This window comes from Triturus cristatus, chromosome 2_2, assembly GCF_964204655.1.
Source record: "Triturus cristatus chromosome 2_2, aTriCri1.1, whole genome shotgun sequence".
Lineage (NCBI taxonomy): Eukaryota > Metazoa > Chordata > Amphibia > Caudata > Salamandridae > Triturus > Triturus cristatus.
This window is the reverse complement of record NC_140582.1, coordinates 1,259,948,518-1,259,972,127: the sequence shown is the minus strand read 5'-3', so window position 1 is coordinate 1,259,972,127 and position 23,610 is coordinate 1,259,948,518. Positions and strand designations below refer to the sequence as shown.

The following is a 23,610-nucleotide window of genomic DNA, read 5'->3' as shown; positions in this document are numbered from 1 at the left end:
AGTAGGTGACTTCTCCCTTTTTCTCAACAATTGTATGGGGGCCACTCCACTTGTCTTGGAGAGCTGCTGGGGCCACCGGCTCCAACACCCACACTTTCTGTCCTGGCTGATAGACATTCAGTACAGCCTTTTGGTCATGCTAAGCTTTTTGTAGTTCTTGGCTAGCCTCCAAGTTTTTGGTTGCCTTCATCAAGTATTCAGCCATTCAGGAGCAGAGACCAAGTACATAGTCCATCACATCCTGTTTGGGAGGTTTGAGAGGTAACTCCCAGCCCTCCTTCACCAAACATAATGGACCTCTTGCAGGGTGCTCAAACAGAAGTTCAAAAGGGCTGTTGCCAACCCCTTCTGTGGAACCTCCCTGTATGCAAACAGAAGGCAGGGAAGTAAAAGGTCCCATTGTTGCCTAAGCTTTTCTGGGAGGCCTTTAATCATTCCCTTTAGGGTTTTGTTGAACCTTTCAACTAACCCAATGCATGGTGGGTGATAGGGAGTAGTGAACTTGTAGTTTACACCACACTCCTTCAACATTGCTTTTAGATACCCTGAAATGAAGTTTGTATCTCTGTCAGATAGTACCTCCTTAGGGAAACCCACTCTGGAGAAAACTCCAATGAGGGCTCTTGCCACCACAGGGGCTGTGGTGGTCCTAAGGGGAATTGCTTCTGGGTACCTGGTGTCATGATCGACTACCACCAGGATAAATCTGTACCCAGGTGCTGTTAGAGAGTCAAGGGGACCAACAATATCAATCCCTACCCTTTCAAAGGGTACCCCCACCACAGGTAGTGGTAACAGGAGGGCCTTTGTTGTGCCACCTGACTTGCCACTGGCTTGGCAAGAGACACAGGAGCGACAAAACTCCTTGGTGTCCTCTGACATGTGGGGCCAATGAAACTGTGGAACAAGCCTATCCCAGGTCTTGTTTTGGCCCAAGTATCCTGCCAGTGGGATATCATGTGCTAGGGTCAAGAGGAACCCCCTAAACTTCTGAGGTATTACCAACCTCCTGGTGGCTCCAGGGGTAGGATCTCTAGCCTCAGAATATAGGAGTCCCTCATCCCAATAAACGTTATTGGACCCACTAGCACTCCCAGCAGCCTCAACAGCAGCCTGCTGTCTGAGGGGTTCAAGAGAGGGGCAGCACTGTTGCTCCTTACTCAGATCTTCCCTGGAAGGTCCCCCTGCCCCCAAGAACTCAACCTGATCAGGCTCAAGTCCCTCTGGGGCAGTTCCTTCTTCAGGATCTGCTTCTCCTCCCTCAGGAGGGGAATCTGAGATCTGAGACAGAGGGGAAGGCACTGCCTTGACCCTACTGCTCCTCCTCTTGGGTAGCATCTGGTCCATAGTTTCAGGATCCAGAGCTGGTTCAGTTTTATGCATTTTGGCCTGTGACCTAGTCACAGCAAATACCTCTGCAGGTATGCCCAATATCTCAGCATAAGTCCATAACTCTACTTCAGACCAGGCTGAAGTTTCTAGATCAATGCCCAATAGACATTCAACAGGGAGGTCTGCACTGACTACTACCTTCTTGAGGCCAGTTACCCCTCCCCAGGAGAAATTCACAACTGCCAGACTATGGTTGGTCCACCCATTGCTTGCATTGGTAACCTGGTACATTTCGCCCAGGATGATCTGTCCAGGGTCCACAAGATCCTCTGCCACCATGGTGACACTAGCTCCTGTGCCCCTGAATGCCAAAGCCTGTTTGCCATTTATTACAGGCTGCTGTTTGTATTTGCCCAGATTACTGGGGCTCACTAGGAAGGACATGTCAATGTCTCCCTCACAAACCAGCAATGCCTGAGTGGGTGCTCTGACTAGGCCAGAGTCAACGTCAGAACCCAGGGTCAACCCTACTACACCCTTATTCTGAGTATTACCTCCATCAGTAGCTGCACTAGGGGGAACAGTCGCCTTAGGGGCAGGAGTGGTGGTGGTTTGGTCTTTGGACTTGGTACAATCAGAAGTCCAGTGCCCTTTCTGTTTGCAGAATTTGCACTAGGGCTTCTTTTGGCCTTTTCCCTTTGTAGACTGTGAATCCCCACCAAATGCAAATTGTTGGGGCCCTTGTGAAGACTTCTAGTCTTTTGACCTATCCCCACCTTTCTCAGAGCCCTTAGGATCCTGCTTCTTAGTGTCACCCCCTTGGTTCTGGGTTTTCTGCCTCACCCTGGTTCTGACCCATTTGTCTGCCTTCTTTCCCAATTCTTGGGGAGAGGTCAGATCAGAGTCCATCAGGTACTAATGCAACAACTGGTTTTGGCAATTATTAAGGATCTGTTCTCTCATCATAAGATTATACATTCCCTTAAAATCAGGAACTCTGCTACCAACCAGCCAACCCTCCAGAGCCTTGTTTGTACAATCAACAAAGTCAATCCAGTTCTGATTCTGTGCTTTTTGGGTGTCTCTGAACTTCAACCTGTACTGTTCAGTGGTTATGCCAAACCAATCTATTAATGCACTTTTCAGGACATCTTAATCATCAGCATCCTCTTCTCTAACAGTGAGGAGCTTGTCTCTACCTTTATCTGAAAAAGAAAGCCACAAGATTGCTGCCCACTGTTTCTGGGGGGCCTGTTGTACTTTACAGGCCCTCTCCATAGCAGTTATCTACTTGTGGATATCATCCCCACTCTGGTAGGATGGAACAACCTTGGACAGGTTCCTATGGTCTGGGATATTATCTCTGATTCTAGGGACACTGTTGCTGCCACCAGGGGTTTCTAACCCCTCTTTCCTGGAAGCTCTCTGGAGCTCCAAGGCTTCTTTACCTAATACCAACTGCTTGGCCTTAAGGGCAGACCTTGCTTCCTCATACTGCAGCAGTTTGTACATTCTTTCAGTGGAGGTCTCTCTTCTATTAAAGTATGAGCTCCTCTGGTGAACAGATTATCTTCCAGATTGATATGAGTGGTCAGATTCCCTTGAAGGGGACCTAACCCTCTCTTCTACTCTGTCAGTTCTCTTATGGAGAATTCTTCTGTTCTGTTCAGACCCTTCTGGATCCGGCCCTTCAACCACAGAGTCCTGGTCATCATGATTTTCATCACCTGACCCAGACACTGTAATCGACCCACTCCCTGATTCAGATCTGTTAGCTCATAAAGCCAACCTCAGATCATCTGCTGTCAGCAGATCTATCAGGCCTAGTGTGGAGGGACTCTGTCCTAGCTTCAGGTGTCTTGCAACACACATGGCCTTCAGGTCAAAGAAGGTCATGTCCTTATACTGAGGCTGGGTGAACCCACTGGCTCCACCCTTTGAGGGCATTCTAGTGTTGTGCAGTGTTGTACTATCTATACTAGTTTGTGGTCTACTGATCCTTGCTTGAGCTGTAGCAAGGGTGTGCTATCCCTTCACTCACAGCTCTAAGTTCAGTAGAACTTGCTGATATTAAGCTTTACTTTATATGTACCTTGAGTACCTTTAGTGGTTTTCAGTTAGTAATTCAAATAGAGATTTTCTGGTAAAACAATGGCAAGCTGGAATCCCACCCGCTGCCCACCAATGTGAGAAGTTGGCCTGGCATATGCTGGTCACTAGTTATAGTGGCCACCTTGCACCAGTCCATTTCGACTCTTATGGTAGATAGGTTTAAGACAACCTTTTTAAAGAAAGCTATCCTAGTGTAGCTGTGGAGAGCAGCCTTCAGGCTAAGTCTCAGAGGAATGTAAAGCAGCTTGTTTTACCTTATAATCTCTTGAATTACCAAATGAAAGGACACCAAACAGGTATATATATCAAATATATATGTATTCATTACTAGACACACTCTTCTAATCTCTTTATGAGATTAGAAGTCAGGAACATATGCAAATATCAACGTTTCACAATAAGTTAAGCACAAATATGGCTGGGGCCCTAGGGGCGTACGAGACCATATACTAAAAAAGAGGTTTAGGAATGTAGACTTGCAGAGGGAGAAGGCCTAGGGCCTGTAGAAACGCTGGGGCTTCACTAATCCACCCAGGGCAGGTAAGTAAAAGACCCACGGAAGACGCATGCAGTGTGAGAACACAGCCACGGGTTCCCTATTGATTTCAATGGAGCAAGTCGCGGTTGGATTTTTAAAGTTTTAGGGTACTTCGAGGAAGTCTACAAGCAAGCCACTTAGAAGGTAAGTCATTTGAGGGCCAACACACACTAGGGCACCAGAGTGCACAAGTTACCTCACCCAGGGAAGCCGGGTGCATAGGTGTCTTTTGGTGTCGGGTCGCGTCGCTGTTTTCTATGGAAGCCAAAGAAGATTTGCTGCTTGCGAAGACTGGAGAAGTGTCCGGTGGAATTCAAGGCTGGAATCAAGATGAAGATGACATGAAAGCAGAAGGGACAGTGTTCACAATCACTTGCCCGTGACCCGGGGCCAGGAAGATGGATGCCAACGGAAGTCGGGTGATTTTAGGTGATCAAGGGTGTTTTGACTCTTCGCCCACGAGGTCCAGGAGGCATCGATGATGACCAGCAGCTGGATTCAGAGTGTCCCTCAACGTCTGCAGCATACTGAGGTGTTGGCAACCAGATTGGAGCCAACAAGCCTTGGCAACAGCAAGTCTTGTGAAAAGTGAATAAAGTCAGTGGTGCAGACCAGCAAGGCCTGAGGGACTCACCCCGCAAGGGGGAGTGAGGACAGGCCTGGAGCAACCAGGGGAGCCTTTTGGTTTGATAGGAAAGTCTTCAGGGGACCCACAAGCCAAAGGGCAAGGGATCGCAAAGATGCCTCATGAGGAAAAGCTTTACAGGAGCCCACATCACTCGGGACAGGGTAGGCCTCTGATCATCAGTGCACAACCTGCTGGAGGCTTGGGCCACAAATGGTCCAATGCACAAATTCATAGAGTGTCGTGAAGGGGTTTCACTCGACAATAGTACACTGTACCTGGGTATTGCTGTTCCTCGTCACTCATGGGGTTCACTTGCCTCAGCTCTGCTGAGGACTCACAATGGCCATCAAGAAGTCAGGAAATCTACTTCCAGGGCTGCAGGGACTTTGTACTCCGGCAGGATCTGGAAAGTTTTTGACTGTTGATTCAAGTTTTTGGTGCCTGCCAACCAGGGGAGTCACTCCTCGACTCCAAGGGAGATTCTTCCGTCTTCCAAATTTAGTGGAACATCGAAGGACCAGGATTCTTCTTGTAAAGTGTTGTCCAGGGATATCTAGTTTGCAATGGCAAGGGTTCCCTATCTTATACTAAAAGAAAGGGAGGGACTAGCTCTATGACCACTCCTCTGGGAGGGTCAGGGTAGGGGGTGGTTACACCCACTTCCCTTTGTCCAGTTTCACGCCAGAGCAGGGACAGGTAGCCCCTGAACCAGTTTGAGCTGGCATATGCACAGAGTTGCCTAATGCTCCCCCAGTGCAGGACTTCAAAGCACTCTAGGAGTGCACCCACCCAGCCCCAATACACTAAATCCTGTCTGGAAGGTTGTGACACCTCCCTGTGCCAGGATGCCTATTGTTGGGCCTTCTCCACTGCGACTTTCAGTCAGCAGCAGGAGGGCAGCCCAGTGTCTGTGCTGGTGGCATCCATTTTGTGATGCCAGGGCTCTTTCAGATTTCTACCGTGTTTCCACAGTGTGTACATGTCGTCCCCTCTAGAAGGGTGGGATCATACTCCCACACCAGTTACTGTTGTGGGGGTATGATTCCAAGTTGTTTGACACCAAACACGACATGTTTTGATGCAGTCATTCCAAAGTTAGCATTTACCGGGAGGCTATAATGCACTTAAGAGTATATGGTTTAACCGCATCCACAAACATAGACTCTGCCAGCTGCAGAGGGGTCCTGCTCATGCAGAGGCACCCCCTCACATTGTAAACCAGGCACCCTGCCCTCAGGATTGATAGGGCCTGCCTTTGGGGTGACTGATAGGTTTATATGTGTATGTATGGTGAGATATAGGAACCTATACCTCAGTGAGGAGTGCTAACACTACCTCACCCAGGCTGCAGTAGCATGCCTGTGGTGTCAGATTTAGTCTGCTTCACAGGGGTGGCATAATACATGATTCTGCCCCTGGTAGGCCTGTGAAGTACCTATGCCCTTGGTACCTAAGATACCATACAGTAGGGGCTCATAAGGTACCACAGTATCCAATCACTAGTGCATCTAATATGCACTCCAAGTTGTTTAGAGAGAATAGAGAGACTGAGGCCCAGATTAGCAGGGACCCAGCCAGACTATAGCCAGAAACCAGTGTTAGCATCAGAAAAAAAAGTGGGGGACACATAAGTGCAGATCCTACTCTCCTACAATAACTTTTGGCAAAAAGCTCCATAGGGTGACTGACCCGACCGTGAGACTCAGCTGATTACCTTCAAACTTGATCTGGACAGGATTTCAGGTTTGTCCCACTAAAACCTCCAGAACTCTGGACTTCCAGGATTTGGAAAGTCAAGCTGGTAAATCCTCTCCGAATCCGGACTGCTGAGGAGGGTCGAGCACCATCGGAAAAAAAAATTCTAGAAAGGTTTCTAAATGTGACAGTAAAATTTTGACCTGGGCCTCCCGCTTACTGAATCTGTGAGAAGTTGGCCTGGTATATGTTGTCCACTAGTTATAGTGGGCACCTTGCACCAGTCCCAACAACCCCTTATTGATGTTAGGTTAAAGACAACCTTTATTGAAAGCTATCCTGGTGGTAGCTATGGAGAGCAGCCTTCAGGCTAAGGCTTGAAGGAATGTAAAGCAGCTTGTTTTACCAGTCTATGATCTCTTGAATCGCTAAATGAAAGGCAATCACACCAAGCATGTTTATAAAATATATGTATTTATTTCTAAACTCACCTTACTAGTCTCGATATGAGGCTAGAGGTCCAAACACATAAGTTACACTTCAAATACAGTAAAATAGCACAAATACACGTTAGGCCCTAGGGGCGAGCCAAACCAGATACTAAAATAGAGGTATAAGAACCATGACTTAACTAGACACAAGGCCTAGAGCCTGTAGAATCGCTGGGACCCCAAGGAACCACCCAAGGTAGTGACACAGGGGACCCGGGGGGCCGTGTGCAGTGTGAGAACATAGTCGCGGGCTCCCATTAGCTTCTATGGGGAAAGTCACAGTTAGGGTGAGGGACACTTAAAAATGAACTAGGATCAAACCCTTTTGGCCTTAGGAAGTTCTAGGGTCAACACCCATGGGAGCACCGGAGTACTCGAGTTACCTCACCCAGGGAAGCCGGGTGCGTGGGTGTCAAATGGTGTAGGGTTGCGTCGTCGTTTTCAATGGGACCTGGCGAAGAAGACTGCTGCCGGGAAGATGCAAAGTGTCTGAAGAGATCCAAGCCTGGATCTAAGATGAGAAGAACCTGAAAGCAGAGGGGACAGAGTTTGGTTCACTAGCCAGTGACCAGGGGCAAGATAGGCGAATGCCCACCGATGTCAGGTGATTTCAGGTGAAGAAGATGAAGCTTGACTCTTCAGCCACGATGTCCAGGAGGCATCGAAGATTACCAGTAGCTGGATTTGAGCTGTCCCATGAAGGATGTCGAGTGCTGCAGTGATGGTGCCTGGATTGGACACAACAAGCCTTGGCAACAGCAACCCACTCAGAATGGAGAAAGATGCTTCGGTGCAGACCAGCAAGGTCTGAGTGACTCTCCACGCAGTGGGGAGTCAGGTCACGTCAGGAGCAACCACGGAAGCCCAAGGAAAATCAAAGTTGCCTTCACAGGGACCCAACAGTCGACAGACCAGGGATTGCAAAGGAGCCTTTTGCGGAAATGCAAGAAGTGGGCTCACGGAACACTTGTGGAGTGTCGGCCCAAAATCTTTGGTGCAGATACTGCTCATGGTGTGGGCTACGAGTATTCTAAAGCACAACTTTGAGAGATATCGGGAAGTCAATGCACTTGCATATGTGCACGGTGACCAGGAGTTCTGGTTCCACGTTACTCACAAGGGCTGCGGGTGTCAGCTTTGCTGGGGACTCGGGTCGGCCTCTGAGAAATCTGGAAATCCTCTTCCTGGGCTGCAAATACTTCAGAGTCCGGCGGGAGCTTCGGAGATGCAGACCAGCAATTGCTTTGTTGGTGCCTGCCAAGCAGGGGAGTCACTCCTTGACCCCAAGGGAGATTTCTTCAGTCCTCTAATCTTCGGTAGAGCGTCAAAGTTCCAGGATTCAGTTGAAGAGTTTTGTCCAGGGATATCTAAAGTCCTGTTGCTAGGGGTTCATTACTTATACCTAAGAAAGGGGTTGGACTAACTCAGGGGACCCACCTATGGGAGGGTTTGGAAAGAGGGGTGGCTACACCCATTTCCTTGGCCAGTTTCATGCCAGAGCAGGGGCTGGAAGCCCCTGAACCAGTTTGAGCTGGACTATGCACAGGGACGCCAAATGTGCCCCCAGTGCAGGACTTCAAAGCCCTCAGAGAGTTCTCCCACCCAGCCCCAATACACATCAGCCTGTCTGGGAGGTGGTTACACCTCCCTGGGATAGGAAACCTATTGACCAGGCCTCCCTGCTGGAGTTTCGGTCAGCAGGAGGAGGCCAGACCTGTGTCTGTGAATGCAGCATCCATTTTGTGATGCCAGGGCTCTTTTAAGTTGGTACAGGGTATACCGGTGCTGTCATGTCTCTCCCTTTAGAAGGGTGGGATCATACTCCCACATCAGTTATTCATGTTGGGGGATGATTCCAAGGTGTTTGACACCAAACACAACATGTTTCCGTGCAGCCAGTCCAAAGTTAGCATTTAACATTTTTTTTATAAAGCACTTAAGAGTATATGGTCAGGCTGCACCACTGACAACCCCGGAGAAGTGATTCTAAAGGCTGCAGAGGGGCTCAACTCATGCCTGGGCACCCTCTCACATATAACCAAGCACCCTGCCTTCAGGGTTGATAAGGCCTGCCATAGGGGTGACTGATAGGTTTGTATGTGCAGTGATAGGTGAGATTTGGTGAACCTATATCTCATTAAGGGGTGCATGCACCACCTTAACCAGGCTGCAGTAGCAGACCTGTGGTGTCATTTTGGAGGGCTTTCCAGGGGTGGCATAATACATGCTTCAGCCCCTGGTAGGCCTCTGGGGTACCTATGCCCTGGGTACATAGTATACCATACAGTAGGGAGTCTCAAGGGTACTCCAAAATCCAATCTGAAGTGTACCTAAAGTACATGGAATCAATTTAGAGAGGAAGCAGTTAGGCTGGGGTCCTGAATAGCAGGGCCCTAGCCAGACTAAAGTCGATAAACAGTGTTACAGCAGCAAAACGTGGGGGTAACCATGTGAAGCAGATCCTACTCTCCTACAGTACCTGACCAGGGCTCCATCTGGTTCGACCTGAAACTTTGACTTTGTCCTGGTAAAGCGCGACCAGATTTTCCAGCGAGGTGCTATAAGCTGTTAAGCACTATAAACTGGTTAATCTTTAAACATTCATATCTCCGGTTCTCTGTATTGGATTTTTGGCATTTTGGTGTCTATTTGTTCATAAAATATGTATTATTATTATTAATATTAATTTAATTTTATACGGCGCACAGCTACCCGGAGGTTTCCGGCACCATCGGACTAACCCAAAAGAGAGAGAAAGCATTCTTTGTTAAATAACCCCTTTTTGAGACCTTTGCGAAAGTTTGTGCAGATGGTTTCATGCCAAAGTGGCGTGGGGAGTGTTACATAGTGATGGGCCAATATAAGAAAAAGACCATCCACCTATACGTGACCGTCTGATCCTAGGCACTAAGAATTTGGCCTGAGTGGACGATCGAAGAAAACGAGTTGGGAAGTCGCGATGAATTAAGGCACTCAGATATTGTGGAGCTGTGCACATTTTAATTTTATTCTTGTAACACAGTGCCTTGAATTTACGCTGTTCTCCAGTCACTGAAGGTCGAGGAGTGAGCCTGAAATAGATGCCTTTCTAGGCACCTGGCAAAGCAGTCTTGCCGCCAAGTTCTGTGCTACCTGCAGTTTTCGAACCGCCTCCTTATTGGCTCCTAAATACAGGACGTTGCCATAGTCCAGCCTAGAAGTGATCAGGGCCTGAACCACAGTTCTTTGTGGGGGCCAGGCAGCATCCAAAGTATGTTTTGAGCTATTTTAGGATGGTGAAGCAGATGGAGGCGACCCTGACTGCTTGCTGCCTCATTGAGAACTGATCATCAATGATTATGCCTAGATTGCGGACAAATTCCCTCGGCTGGGGAAGATTACCCACTTGAGGAGGCCAATGTCGGGGCCCAAAGGTCTTTGTTTTTACCGAGAATTAATACCTCTGGATTTACTATTTTAAAAAATTGGTTTGGGATTTTTATTGTATATTGGTATTTGTTGATGTGTTACACTCCTGTCTCCTAAGTTAGGCCTGACTGCTTGTTGTCAGCTACCAAGGGTTGAGCAAGGGGCCAATTAACTGAGACCTTTACTGCACCCTGTACCGTGTTAGTGGACTTGTTACTAGTTGTAGGTGCATGCTTACCCCTACCAATAACCCACTTTCTAACAATGATGAGTTATTTGGGGGAAACACTTGATTGTGTTTAATGTTCTACTACAACTCACATCACAAAAAGGACAGCCTGTGTTCAAAACACTGCTCCGTGATGAAACTAGGAATTCCTTGGGAAGTGTTGGAAATGTAAACATGTGGTTAAACTTCCAATACAAAGAATTACTTAAGAATATGTGACAAACATCTGATGTTGAATATGAAAATCTTCTTAAGGATATTTGAGTAGGCGTTCTCTCAGAAGAGGGAAAACATCACTTAGAAAGTTGACATGTCAAGAGACTTCTTTCTATGAACAAGACAGCAGCCGAGCTAATGTTCACTTTTATTCAAGAAGGAAACCCCATTGTGTGCCTAATTCCTACACTTCCGAAGTGTGCCTGTTTCAATAAAGAATTGCTAAAATTGGAGAAAGAAGAAATCTTTCAACTTACAGCAATAGGCAAAATGGAACATCAGGGTGTGGCAGTATTCCTAAATGAAGAACTACAAGTGAAACTGGATTCATTGGAAAGATCTGTTTCCCCCACTGTAGGATTAGAGAAGTGTTTGCATAGAAATTTAGATGTTGAGGAATGATTAGTAAATTGTGCTTAGGGTAAGTGATCATTTTCCTTGACTTTCCTAATAGGATTGAGGTTGAATATTTAGCAATAAATTGTGATCAGGTTGATGGCGTAAAGCAGATTGGAAGGTCTATTGTCGGTATTTTGCTCATGAAAGACTTGTATGTTCGGAGGAAGCAGTATCCAATTTTTCTAGCATGCGCTGAGACTATTCATAAATCTCAAGGTTTAAGTGTAGATGCAGCATTTATTAATATTGAACTGTGTTTGAGGAAGGTATGTCATATGTAGCCTTATCTCGAGCTAGAACATTGTCCGGTTTGTATTTGATTCGATTTGATGACATGAAAGTAAGTCCTGATACAAGATATGTTAAAGAATATAATCGGTTAAGAAGTCTTCATGTTCCTCATTTAGGACAGTATCCCATTTATGAAAAACGCATCATCTGTCCAAAGCGAAAACTTAAAAAGGATTGTTCTGAAATTGTTGAAAAGAAGGAAAACAAGAAAATCAAAGATGCTGTTAAGAAGAAAAATATTGACTTGATGGAGATAATCTTGGTTAACACATGTCAAACCCCTCTGGTGTCAACTGATATGTAAATATTGTTCTAAACATGCTCTTTGAATTACCTCATCTTGTACATGCAATTGAACTGAAACCACAGAAGAGAATGTGTTCTGCACTGTGTGCTTTGCTGCAACGTTTACGTAGTGATAGAACTGTAACACAGTGTGCTTCACACATTTGAGACCTTGTAGATATATGTACTGGGTCACTACAATTTACTCCAAAAACTCAACAGGATGCACAGGAGTTTATAATGGTGATATCTGTAGTTTGTAGAAGAAGAAATATGTATTGATACGTTATTTGGTCGTACCTGCTCATGGAACCATAGTGTGAAGTTTGCTCATTCAGATCAGATACAGAAATATATTCAGAGCAATTTCTTTATTTAATACTCCTAGATTGCAAAACTGTGTCTTTTGGAACATTGTTCAAACAAGCTACACAAAACTGTACCTATCCGAATTGTCACTCAGATCTTATATCAAGATTATGTATACCAAGAAGTGGGGAGTATCTTATTTTAATGCTACAATGATGCAGAACTGATGGAAGTACATTGGAAAGAGAGATTGCAAATTTCAAAGATGGACAAATATCTATTTCTGGAAGAACATAAACTATCATGGCTATTATATTTCATGAAGCAGTTTGTGTTACATCTGGACTCTATACTTGTTATTTAGAAAGTAAAACTGAATGGACAAAATATAATCACAGCAACCTCAAATTCAAGCAACGATTGCCTTATAAGCTGCCAAATTCTTATCTTTTGATGGTTACAACTCAAAAAGTGAAATTGTATAGTTGTAGTAGTTGCATTATGAGTATTTATGACATCATTCGGCCTACCAGGATTGATGCCTTTATAAAGGCCTCCATATCCTGGTGTCCTTTATATCTATTAGCAGTAAGGTAGATTAGTTGAGTAACTATAGGTAAAACAATGAATACATAATTGTAGTGAGTGCAATGCATAGTGTTGCTTATTTACTGTGACATAAAGTGCAGTTCTGTGTTTTTTTCTACAATCTATATGATAGTTTTTCCCACTGTTTAAGGATGATTCATAATACAGTACATCATTTATGGTGTATAACTATAGAACCTGAGAACAGTAAGAAAAGGAAAATCAAATGCTTTAATGTAATTTAAGATAGCATTACATCATAAGAAATGTGTACTGTTTTGTTTATAATATGAACTTATGCTTTGCAGAAATTAAAAGTTTTTTGTGTACTTTTGTAAAACGTAATACTAACTTGTATTTAGGTTTTTTACTCCATGTTATATTCATGGTACCATTTATTGGACTAATTTAGTTTACTAATTCAATCTTTCTGTGTTGCTCAACAATCCTACATTCTCAAGGTACACACCAAGGCAGACTGTGATGCAGCCACTGAAACGCCCAGACACACATTGATACCCCACTGGTAAATCCATCTACACACCAACACAAACCCTGACACATCCAGCCCCACACTGATACAGTCTTAAACACAGCCAACCAAACACTAATGCAGGTACTAACTCATACAGGCACACACCATTGCATACAATGACACGCCGAGGCATACAGCAATGGAGGCACTGATACACCCAGCCGAACACTAATGTATCAAGTAGGACACCCAGGCACACACTGATGCACACACTGATGCACCCATGGATAGACACTGATGCAGACATGGACACACCCCGCCAAACACTAATGCATCCAATAAGACACCCAGTCACACACTGATTCATACATTGACACACCCAGGCATTCACTAATGCATACACAACGGGCCTGATCCACAAAAGTAAACTTATACCAAAAGTCTAAGTTTAGACCTAAAGTCTAACTTTAACACTACTAAAGCCAGTTTCCTACAGTCTCTATCCAAACACTTTGCAATGATTTACTGGTCTTTCTCTTAACAAAGGCACTCTGGAAATGCCACCATAGTTGTGTGACTTGGGCCTCTTTTCGTTCCCTTACATGAGTGGGTGCAGGTGTTAAAAGAAGGCTGTATAGGCTTAGCCAGCGCATTACAACACTCTAAAAGTAAGTTCTCAAATAAAGGGTTGTTTACATTGCCTGAAGATGAGTCAACAACCGATTGAATTTGCATCCTTAATTTCTCATGAATAACTTGATCATTGCATAAATCCTATTAGAATGAGACCTTTGGATCCTGAACAATGGGGACCAGTAGTTAGAAGTTCACTTTACAACCAAAGGCCAATTGTTAATTGAAGATGATCACTCCCGAGACTTGAGCCTCATGTCATACCAGATACAGATTTAGAACCAAGGTAGTGTAGAAAGGCATAATCTAATGGAAACCTAAGAGTTTCCAGCTGACATAAAAAACATTCAGATGGGCGGTCATCGAACCTGCAATTGATTTACGTCACATTTCATTCCAATGCACATTTGAGTAATAGAGGTGCCCGCTTATCACTCCTTATATTTAGAAGTACAGGGTCTAAACATATTGAGAGCAGAAAAGCTACACTCCTGATAACTAGATGAGGAGATGGTAGCAATAAATGATCCTACAATTAACAGATGGCATTTGGAAATAAATTCTGTGCATTCAGAATGGCTGTCTTAAGAATTGAAATGTCATTCTTAAAGTCACAAGTGAGTGAAAAATAAACATTGCAAACTAGGTATTCCACACATTTACCATGGACATCTGTGACTGAACAATACATCATCAATGCAAAATTCAAAGACAAAAACACTTTGGTAGACTGCAACAAAATGGCTGATTTCAATAAAAAGCACAGGCCCCCTTTGGCATGCCGCTTTAAAGGAGGAACTGCTGTAACCAAATAGACCTATTTCAAACTCTGTATATAACTGGGTTTCCTGCAAATCAAAAAGAGAGACAAAAATATATATTAGGTAGTTTGGAAAAAGTTAGCAAATGATTTCCTGGCACAGTCAAATTGGGGGTGTGCGAAATCCAAGTCATTTGCTTTTGCCTAACTACACTCACTCGTAGATGGAGTCTTACAATATCCTGCACTCACTCATGGATTGTTTCTTGGTCGTAGTGATCCTACTGTATCCTGCAGTCACTTGAGGATGGATAGTCGGACTGAATGATGTTACTGTATTCTGTATACTGTACTCACTTGATGATGGATAGTCGGTCTGAATGATGTTACTGTATCCTGCACTCACTCGAGGATGGAACGTGGATCTGAATGATCTTACTGTATTCAACACTCACTTGAGGATGGATCGTGGTCTGAATGATCTTCCTCTATCCTGCACTCACTCAAGGATGGATAGTGGGTCTGAATGATATCACTGTATCCTGCACTCTCTCGAGAATGGAGAGTGATTCTCTGTGATCCTATTATATGGCGTACTCATCATTGAATAAATCTCGTCTGTGCTATGATAATGTGTATAGAACCCGCTCATGATTAGCACTGGCCCGGTCTGTGTTACCGCTTACAGTAGCAAGTCCTAAAATGCATCATTAGTAGCCTTTTGCTTTTTATCACATTATTGTAGTCAGGTATAAATTATAGTCCTGTAAGAATAAAGAATTTGCTTGCATTGTCTTAGTATTTCTTACCAGTACAAGTCACTCCTGCATCCCTTCCTGTTGCACAGGTATTGAATTCCCAGCCTTGCTGTGCACACTTCCAGAGAGCGGCCTCATCTCCCTGGCATTGAATGTTGCTAATCAGTACTGGAAGAGAACTCTTTCCAAACGAGGAATTATACATGTAGTCCTGCACCCGTGCACAGCCCAGTTGTCTGCAGGCAACCGAAGCCTCCTGTTGTCCCCAAGAGTCATCATCACACACTGACCCCCAAACACCATTGTGCTTGAGTTCAACTCTTCCTGAACAAGGGGACATCCCATTCACCAAGCGGATCTCATCTGGTCCTGGAAAGAAAGAAGTAGTGTCAATTACTATCCAAGAACTCAATAAACCTGCGACTCATGTGAAAGATGATACAATGATGTGCTTTGTTTAGTAATGCAACATCTAAAGGAATAACTGAATATGAAGCAGTGTTTATTGTTGGTTTGTAAACGAACCTCAGGAACACAGTGGTGAAGGCAAGTCACAGGAGAATCACATCAGAGAGCATGTTCCATGCACAATATGAGTATCAATCAATCAATCAATCAATCAATCAATCAATCAATCAATCAATCAATCAATCAATCAATCAATCAATTAATCAAATCTTTATGTCGAATTTAAAACCAATCCATAAAAGAACAGGACAATAAGGTCGCAAAAGTACCAATGACATCATACAAATACATCAAAAGTAAAAACTCATCCAAAATCACAAATGGTTCCAGGGGTATATCATAACCATAACATCTATTGTTTATTATTCATAACCATAAAACGTCCAACATTTGGAAAACAAATATTTAGTAACTCATTGAGGTGCGCATATGAATGGTGATTTTAAAAACCTACCAACTGCAGAACACACCAGGGGACTGGATGACATATATTAAAATTAGAGTGCAGGTTTGCGCTGATGAAAATCATTTAGTTTTAAAATTGGTAATAAAAATGTTCATTGAGGGAACACATGATATTTACAGACAAATGTGCCAAGGTGAGAGTAGAAACCTCATCACAGATTAAAATAGACGCTGAGTCACAATGGCCAAGGAGGAAACACAGACGGCTCCTGATGGTATCCAACTGAACGTTTGTTGGGAACGAGCTTTCTGACCAGTTTTTCATTCCACACCCAATAGCTCATTTAATAGCAGCTTTAGTCCCTGACAATGTTTTTTTCAATATTCTTTCTCTTCACTCTCCACCCTGCAAAAAGACATATATAACTTTTTGACTCGTTCAGCGTCTCCTTTAACAATCAAGTGTGGGGAAGCAAACATTTCAGGTCTGCCCAATACTTCTGTACTATTCTTAACATATTTTAGCCACTCATTTTAAGGTCCTACTCACAGGCGTAAAAGTCAGTGATGAACATGCATTTGAAATTGGCCTGCTCATTTGCCCAAATTAAAATCCATAGAAGAGCTGCTAGCTTGATAGAACCCTCAATATAAGGAAGCTCCAGATCCTCAAGTATATAAAATTGCAGACTGGATTGTGGAAGTCCAAGCAGACATCTATAATAGCGGCTCCCCTCCTGTTGCATTTTTAGACAAGATGGCTGCCTCATACAATTCAACTGGAATGTACTTGGGTTTTTAAATTTTGAAGATGGCAGCACAGCTTTTGACCAACCCTGGGCGTAGTAGCACGTCGAGAAGCTACACAAAGTACACTTCGCACTACGCGAGCTACGCGTAGCACTTCGCGAACTGCGTGGTACCCTGTTCGCACTGTGCAGGATGCAGTTTTCAATGATTGCACAGTGTGAACAAGCATCCAGCACTGTGCAATCATTGAAAACGACATCTTGCACAGTGCAAACTGTAGTTTTCTGCCGCTCGAGTAGATTTTTACTCGAGCGGTAGCTTGCTCAACGCGAACTGGTAGTTTCTCATCGCGAGCGGTCGCGAGCATACGCGACCACTCGCAATGAGAAACCTGACCTCCTCGCGTTGAGAATCTTGCCAGGATGCTTATTTTCCACGCTCGCGATCGGCAACTTGATGTTGCTGATCGCGAACAAGGAAAAAGTCTCGCCGGGATGTCATTTTGCTTTCTCGCGGTCGCCAACTTGATGTTGAGGACCGCGAGCAAGCAAAAAATGACCGCTGCACTACGCAACGGTACGCTACGCTTGTTTGCACTGTGCTACGTGCAATTCGCGTTGTGCGAAGTAGCACAAACTACACGAGCGTAGCGTAGTGCTTTGCCCAGGCTTACTTTTTACCCACCTTTCTGACTAAATCAAAGACTACCCTCGCAGACTGATTAAAATAGAGACACCTGTGCGAGATGCAAGTTAACCAGGAGCTCCGGACATCGAAGATCACCCCTATATATGAGAAATCATTTACTCTGATAATCAGTTTTCTATTCATAGTGAGTTGTCTAACCTTCTGGCATTGTTTACCACTGACCCTGCAAGGAGTTTTAGAGATTTTAGTTTCAATATTTGGGTTGTCCACTAGCTTAAAAAAGTGATCAACAAATTATCTTGGACTATTGGGGTACGTGCAATTAAAGCAGCATCATCTGCATATAGTAGTGCCGAAATAGTAGAGCAGACACAAACCGGGGCCCCAACTTTGACAGGTCCTTGACATTAGCGATTGGAAAATTGCTCATCCTGTTAATATTAGGGATGGGCCGTAAACTACGCTCCTCCAGCAGAGTTCGTGTAGTTTTGTCCACTCTGTGCTCAGCTTGGAGTTACGGTAGTACTCCTCCAAATACTTTGTGGCAGAGTTTTTTCTTGTGTGCGGCTCGCCAATGGTAAGTCGCAAGCGAGAGCAAAAAAATCACGTGCTAGACCACCTGCCAGTAAGATTTATCAATGCGTGCGGTCGTAACCGGTCCCTACCGCTCGTGTTGAGAAAGCTGCTGCTTGCGTAGAAAATCAACTCTAGCAGAAAAATGCAGCTCCTTTTGGCGCACCGCGTGGTTCCGTTTGTGCTGACTTTATAGCGTGAGACCAGCATCCAGTGCTAAAAATCAGTGGAAGCAGGGTGACGTACCACAACTCCACTGCTTGGGGAACTCCGCTGAGTCTCGCTGAGTTTTTGGGTAACTCTGCATAACTCCATGGAGTGAAACTTCTCAAGTTCCACGTCCCCTAATTAATATACAGATCAAAAATATGAGGGCAAGGACACAGTCTTGACAAACCCCTCTGGCTTGCCTGACTGGTTTTGTGCACTCCCCCTCTGGGCCATACCTCACAGAAGCAGCCACCCCACTGTGAAGTGCCTGTGAAAAATTCACAAGAGGTTTGGGTAGCCCCATATATATTGAAATGTCCAATAGCTTTGATCAGTTGACACAGTCAAAGACACCTCTGAGATCAATAAAAGAAAGGTATACATAGTTCCTTTTTTGGCTACTGTGTACTTTTCAGTGATTAGGTTAAAATACGAGCATTGATCTTGAGTCCCCAATCCTTCTCTAAATCCAAACAGCACCATAATAATATTGCCTTATTCTCATTTGCCCAGGCCTCAATTCTGTGTAAAATAAAACGCCCTACAGCATTTAAGGTCACATGTATCGAGACTCCATTTTGCGTTACTTGAATAGTGAATTTTAGGTCATCGCTAGTTAAGGAATGTAAAATTGTATGTAAGAAAATAGGGTTTACCTAATAGCGAGTACTAACGATTTGTAATCACAATTAGGTTATCGCTATTATGTAATACTACTCCATTCTTCCCTATGGGGCCTAAAGGCCCATAGGTGCAAATGGGTTTGCATTACCGAATCTGTGTTTACCTAATGGTAATCACAAATTAGGTAATGCAATACCAAGTGTGACTGGGGGCCTAAGGCCCCCCTGAAGCACCCCAAAAAAGAAATGCGTACGTGCAAGGAGCACAAATTCCCTAGAGGCATGTGTGCCACATGACACTTTGAAAAATACATTTTTAAAAATGTGCACATTGTTACACCAACTCGATGGTAAAATCATGTTCTAACTGCACAGTTTGCATTTAGAAAATGCTTGGCACATTTGTGATTACCTAAAATTGCGACTACAACGCATATCATACACCTTGAAAAGCTCTTATGCTTTCGCAAATGGGCAAAGATACCGAATTGCACCGTTTGCAAATGCAAAAGTATTTGATACATATGGCCCTTAGGTTCTTATCTATTGTCCTTCTTAAAGATACAAACAATAGTAGCTGTCTGCCATGAAGCTGGAATACTGGTGACACAGCAGCTTTCAAAACATTCATTATGATGGGCCCCCAGAACTGGGTATTTAATTTATACAGTCTATAGCGAGCCCATCAGGTTCCGGGCCTTGTGAGCTGGGCTACCTCTAATGGTGTCTACAACCTCTTCAAGAGACAAATGGATGTTCATCAGGCAAGTCATGGGAGCCTCCTGTACAACATTATTACTGTCCATGCCGAACGAAAAAATATTAATAAAATGCTCCACCCAACCTTTGGCACTAAAATTGATAGCATGCCTGTTGGAGTTATCACAACCACTTTTCTTAGCACTCACAATTTTCCGAAAGGCGCCAGAACCTTTGTCTTTACGGGATTTAATGAAAATGTAAAGGTTTTTTTCCTTTATTCTTTTATTCCACACACTTAGGTGCCGATTCCGATCCTGTAATTTTTTTTCCCGTACGACTCGTATCCGTATATTTTTACATACAAATCGTACAAGACCCGTACAAACGGAGAAGTACGATTCGTACTGGAAATATACATACGAATCGTATCGGGAAACATCTACGAGACGTCCCCGGAAAGTCTTACGAACGAGTCATAAAACTGAACTCCGAGCGCACAAGTCCGATCCGTACTGCCGTCCCGAATACACAAGCGTATGGAAAACGTCCCATACGGAGCGAACTTTGTACGACCCCTACCCCGGGTACACTTGGGCCCGGGGCACGAGTCGTACGGCCCTCCCACCCCACCCGCACATGTCCGCGCTGTACCCCCCACCCCAGCACCCGCGTATGTACGCGCCATACCCCCCACCCCAGCACCCACGTATGTCCGCGCCATACCCCCCACCCCAGCACCCGTGTATGTACGCACCGTACCCCCCACCCCAGCACCCGCGTATGTCCGAGCCGTAACCCCCACCCCAGCACCTGCGTATGTATGTGCCGTACCCCCCACCCCAGCACCCGCGTATGTACGCGCCGTACCCCCCACCCCAGCCCCGTACTTGGACGCACCGTACCCCAACACCGTACCCCAGCATCACGCATGTACGAATCGTACAACACCATTGCATATGTGATCACTGTACAACAACATAGTGTATGGACGCACCTTATATACGCGAAAACGACTCGTACCGAACCAGGACACTGTAAAACAGCACAAGGAGGCTCAATTTGACTCGCTCAACACCACAAAACACGTCTACAGGACATCTAGACATCTAAAAGACTGACCTGGCACATCCAAACAGGCAAATAGAGGCCCAAACTCACACCCACCTCTTATAACACACCCACCAAAAGTTCAAACACAGCCACACCCACAAATGGACCAATAAAAATGGCCCACACTCACAAACCATGAGCCTTTGCAACAGACCCACTGCTGACAGACATCACACACAAACAACTGCACCCATACACCTTAACTTACACACCTTCACACAACCTCCTTCACACATACCCCCTCCACACATACACACACACCTACACATTCACACCCACACACCCACAACCATCCACACCCACACCATGCCCACAGACAAGAATCCAAAGTTCACAAGGGAGGAGCTGGACATCCTTGTCAACAAAATCATCAGAGTCAAGCCACAGCTCTTTGGAACATTGGTCAGAAAGACCAGCATAGCTGAAAAAACACGCCTGTGGCAGAGGATCGTCGATCGGGTGAATGCCGTTGCGCCCATCAGAAGGACCAGGAATGAATGCCAAGCCAGGTGGTACGATCTGCGGAGGGCAGTCAAGCGCAAAATGAATGAGGACTACGCCCAGAGTAAAATCACAGGAGGTGAGCTGCCCCGTAGACCGGTACATTACCATCCCTGGGAGGAGAAGGTGATGGCCCTGCTTCCGCCGGTGGGAGTACACGGAGTCGAAGGAGTCCGAGAGCCTGGTGAGTACACAAACAACTTACATAACATGGGGGGAATGGCATCCACACCCCAACTACAATAAATGCACTCACCTACCCCCAAGCCCTCACCGGACACAACCACACTCAAAACAACACTCATGCCACTAACATGAGTATGCCCCATTCACAATGCAAGGCCATGCCATGTCCCAGCCTACACAAACCACAAACACAAGACAGGATGTCCGGGATGCTGGGAGGGTGGGGATCACTAAACATATTGTACAACTCAGAAACAGACACCATTGCCCGCAGCCCATATGTCCCAGGTACATACCCATGCACTATGCGCAATGCACAGGGCCTGGCAAAGTACAGACAAGGTAGCTGACACTTGGCCCGCTGTAGGCAGCACAAGGCCCTCCTGTGACAACAGCAAACTCTAACACAAACACAACAAGCTCAGAAATCTAGGACACAAACTCACACTCACTGACATGGCAGCATGCGCCATGGTGGGACAGATACATCACCTGGGAGACCCACTGCCAAATCTCACCACACCCACTAGCAGGCACCATCAAGCAATCAACAATCGATCAGGGTACTTGTAAGGCGCGCTACTTACCTGTGAGGGTCTCAAGGCGCTGAGAAGGGGGGGGTTCCACCACTGCTCGAAGAGCCAGGTCTTGAGGAGTCTTTTGAAGGCAAGTAGGTCTCGGGTCAGTCGTAGGTGGGTTGGGAGGGTCTTCCAGGTCTTGGCGGCGAGGTAGGAGAAGGATCTGCTGCAGGCAGGTGTACGTTGGATGCGGGGGGCAGCTGCAAGGGCAAGGCTGCTGGAGCGGAGCTGGCAGGTGGGGGTGTAGAAGCTGAGTCTGATGTGCAGGTAGGCTTGTCTGACGGTGTGGAGTGCCTTTTGTGCATGGGTGAGGAGCTTACAGGTGATCCTCTTGTCGATGTGGAGCCAGTGCAGGTCACTCAGGAGGGAGGTGATGTGGCTGTGGCGGGGGGCGTTGACGATCAGTTGTGCTGAGGCGTTTCCGAAGCGCTGTAGCCGCCGTTGGTGTTTGGGTGGGACTCCTGCGTAGAGTGCATTGGCGTAGTCCAGTCAGCTGCTGACGAGGGCCTGTGTCACTGTTCCATTTGTTTAGGTCGGGATCCACCTGTAGATCCTGCGGAGCGTGCGTAGGGTATCGCAGCAGGAGGAGGAGACGGCGTTGACCTGCTTGGACATGGAGAGGGAGGATGCGAGGATCAATCCTAGGTTGTGTGCTTGTTTGGTGGGTGTCGGTGATGTCCCCAGAGCGACCAGCCACCAGGAGTCGTCCCAGGCTGAGGGTGTGGGTCCCAGGATGAAGACCTCCATCTTGTCCGAGTTCTGTTTCAGATGGCCGCTCTGCATCCAGTCGGCGATGGCCCTCAGACCCTCGTGGATGTTTGTATTGGCGGTGTGAGGGTCCTTGGTGAGGGAGAGGATGAGCTGGGTGTCGTCTGCGTAGGAGATGTTATTGAGGGTGTGGTGGCGGCCCACTTGTGTGAGGGGGCCAGGTGGATGTTGAACAGCGTTGGGCTGAGGGATGATCACTCACCCCTTACACAAGCACACACCCCCGGGGCAGCCAATGGAGTCACACACTCTCACAATGGACATGTGACACAACAAGATCAAGCCACAGCAAAAAAAGCATCCAAGCCCAAATGCGACATGTCAAACACCCTGGAGAACATTTCAATCAGTCCCCTGCAACATACCCATCCACAAGTGAACATTGATGTGAATGCTAGGCACATACAACTACCTTGAGGAACTGTAGCAACTAGAATATGTATGAAACATGGATGTCACATGAAACAGCATTAGCAGTGTCTCTCTCACACACACAGGGCAACTTCATGGATCTCCCCCCAACACTGGGGGGGAACAATCACAGTCCCAGGCTCGGCAGGAAGATGATCCCACCGGCAGCGACGACTCTCAGCACTATGTGGATGACCCCAACCAACCTGGACCCTCTGGTGCCCAAGCACCTGCAGCAACTGTTTCAGGTACATCTGTGCTAACCAGCACCCCCATTCTTGCCACATCCCAGGAGACACCCAGGAGCCCTGCCCGCACAGAACAACTGAGCCAGTCTGACCTGGAGGGACAAGGTTCTCTGGCCACCCAGGAGGAGGCAGACAACCCTGCAAATGCCATCCCTCAGGGGTCCCGTAGACCCGATGTGCCCACAACGGCAGGCCAGGCTCGTGTGGGCAGGGGTGGTGGGAGTAGAGGCAGGCGGAGGCGAGAACCTGACCAGCCAGCTGAGGGAAACGGTATGTCACACA

The 23,610-nt window shown here is 46.0% G+C and overlaps 1 protein-coding gene across 1 annotated transcript in view; it reads right to left on the bottom strand.

The window, feature by feature from the left end:
* Positions 1-23,610, bottom strand: part of LOC146863552 (CD5 antigen-like) — a 1,073,239-nt gene that overhangs the window by 450,166 nt on the left and 599,463 nt on the right. Inside the window, exon 4 of the mRNA XM_085643018.1 lies at positions 15,199-15,516. Within this exon, the coding sequence (XP_085499144.1) occupies positions 15,199-15,516 (318 nt within the window). The remainder of the gene's footprint in view (positions 1-15,198; positions 15,517-23,610) is intronic.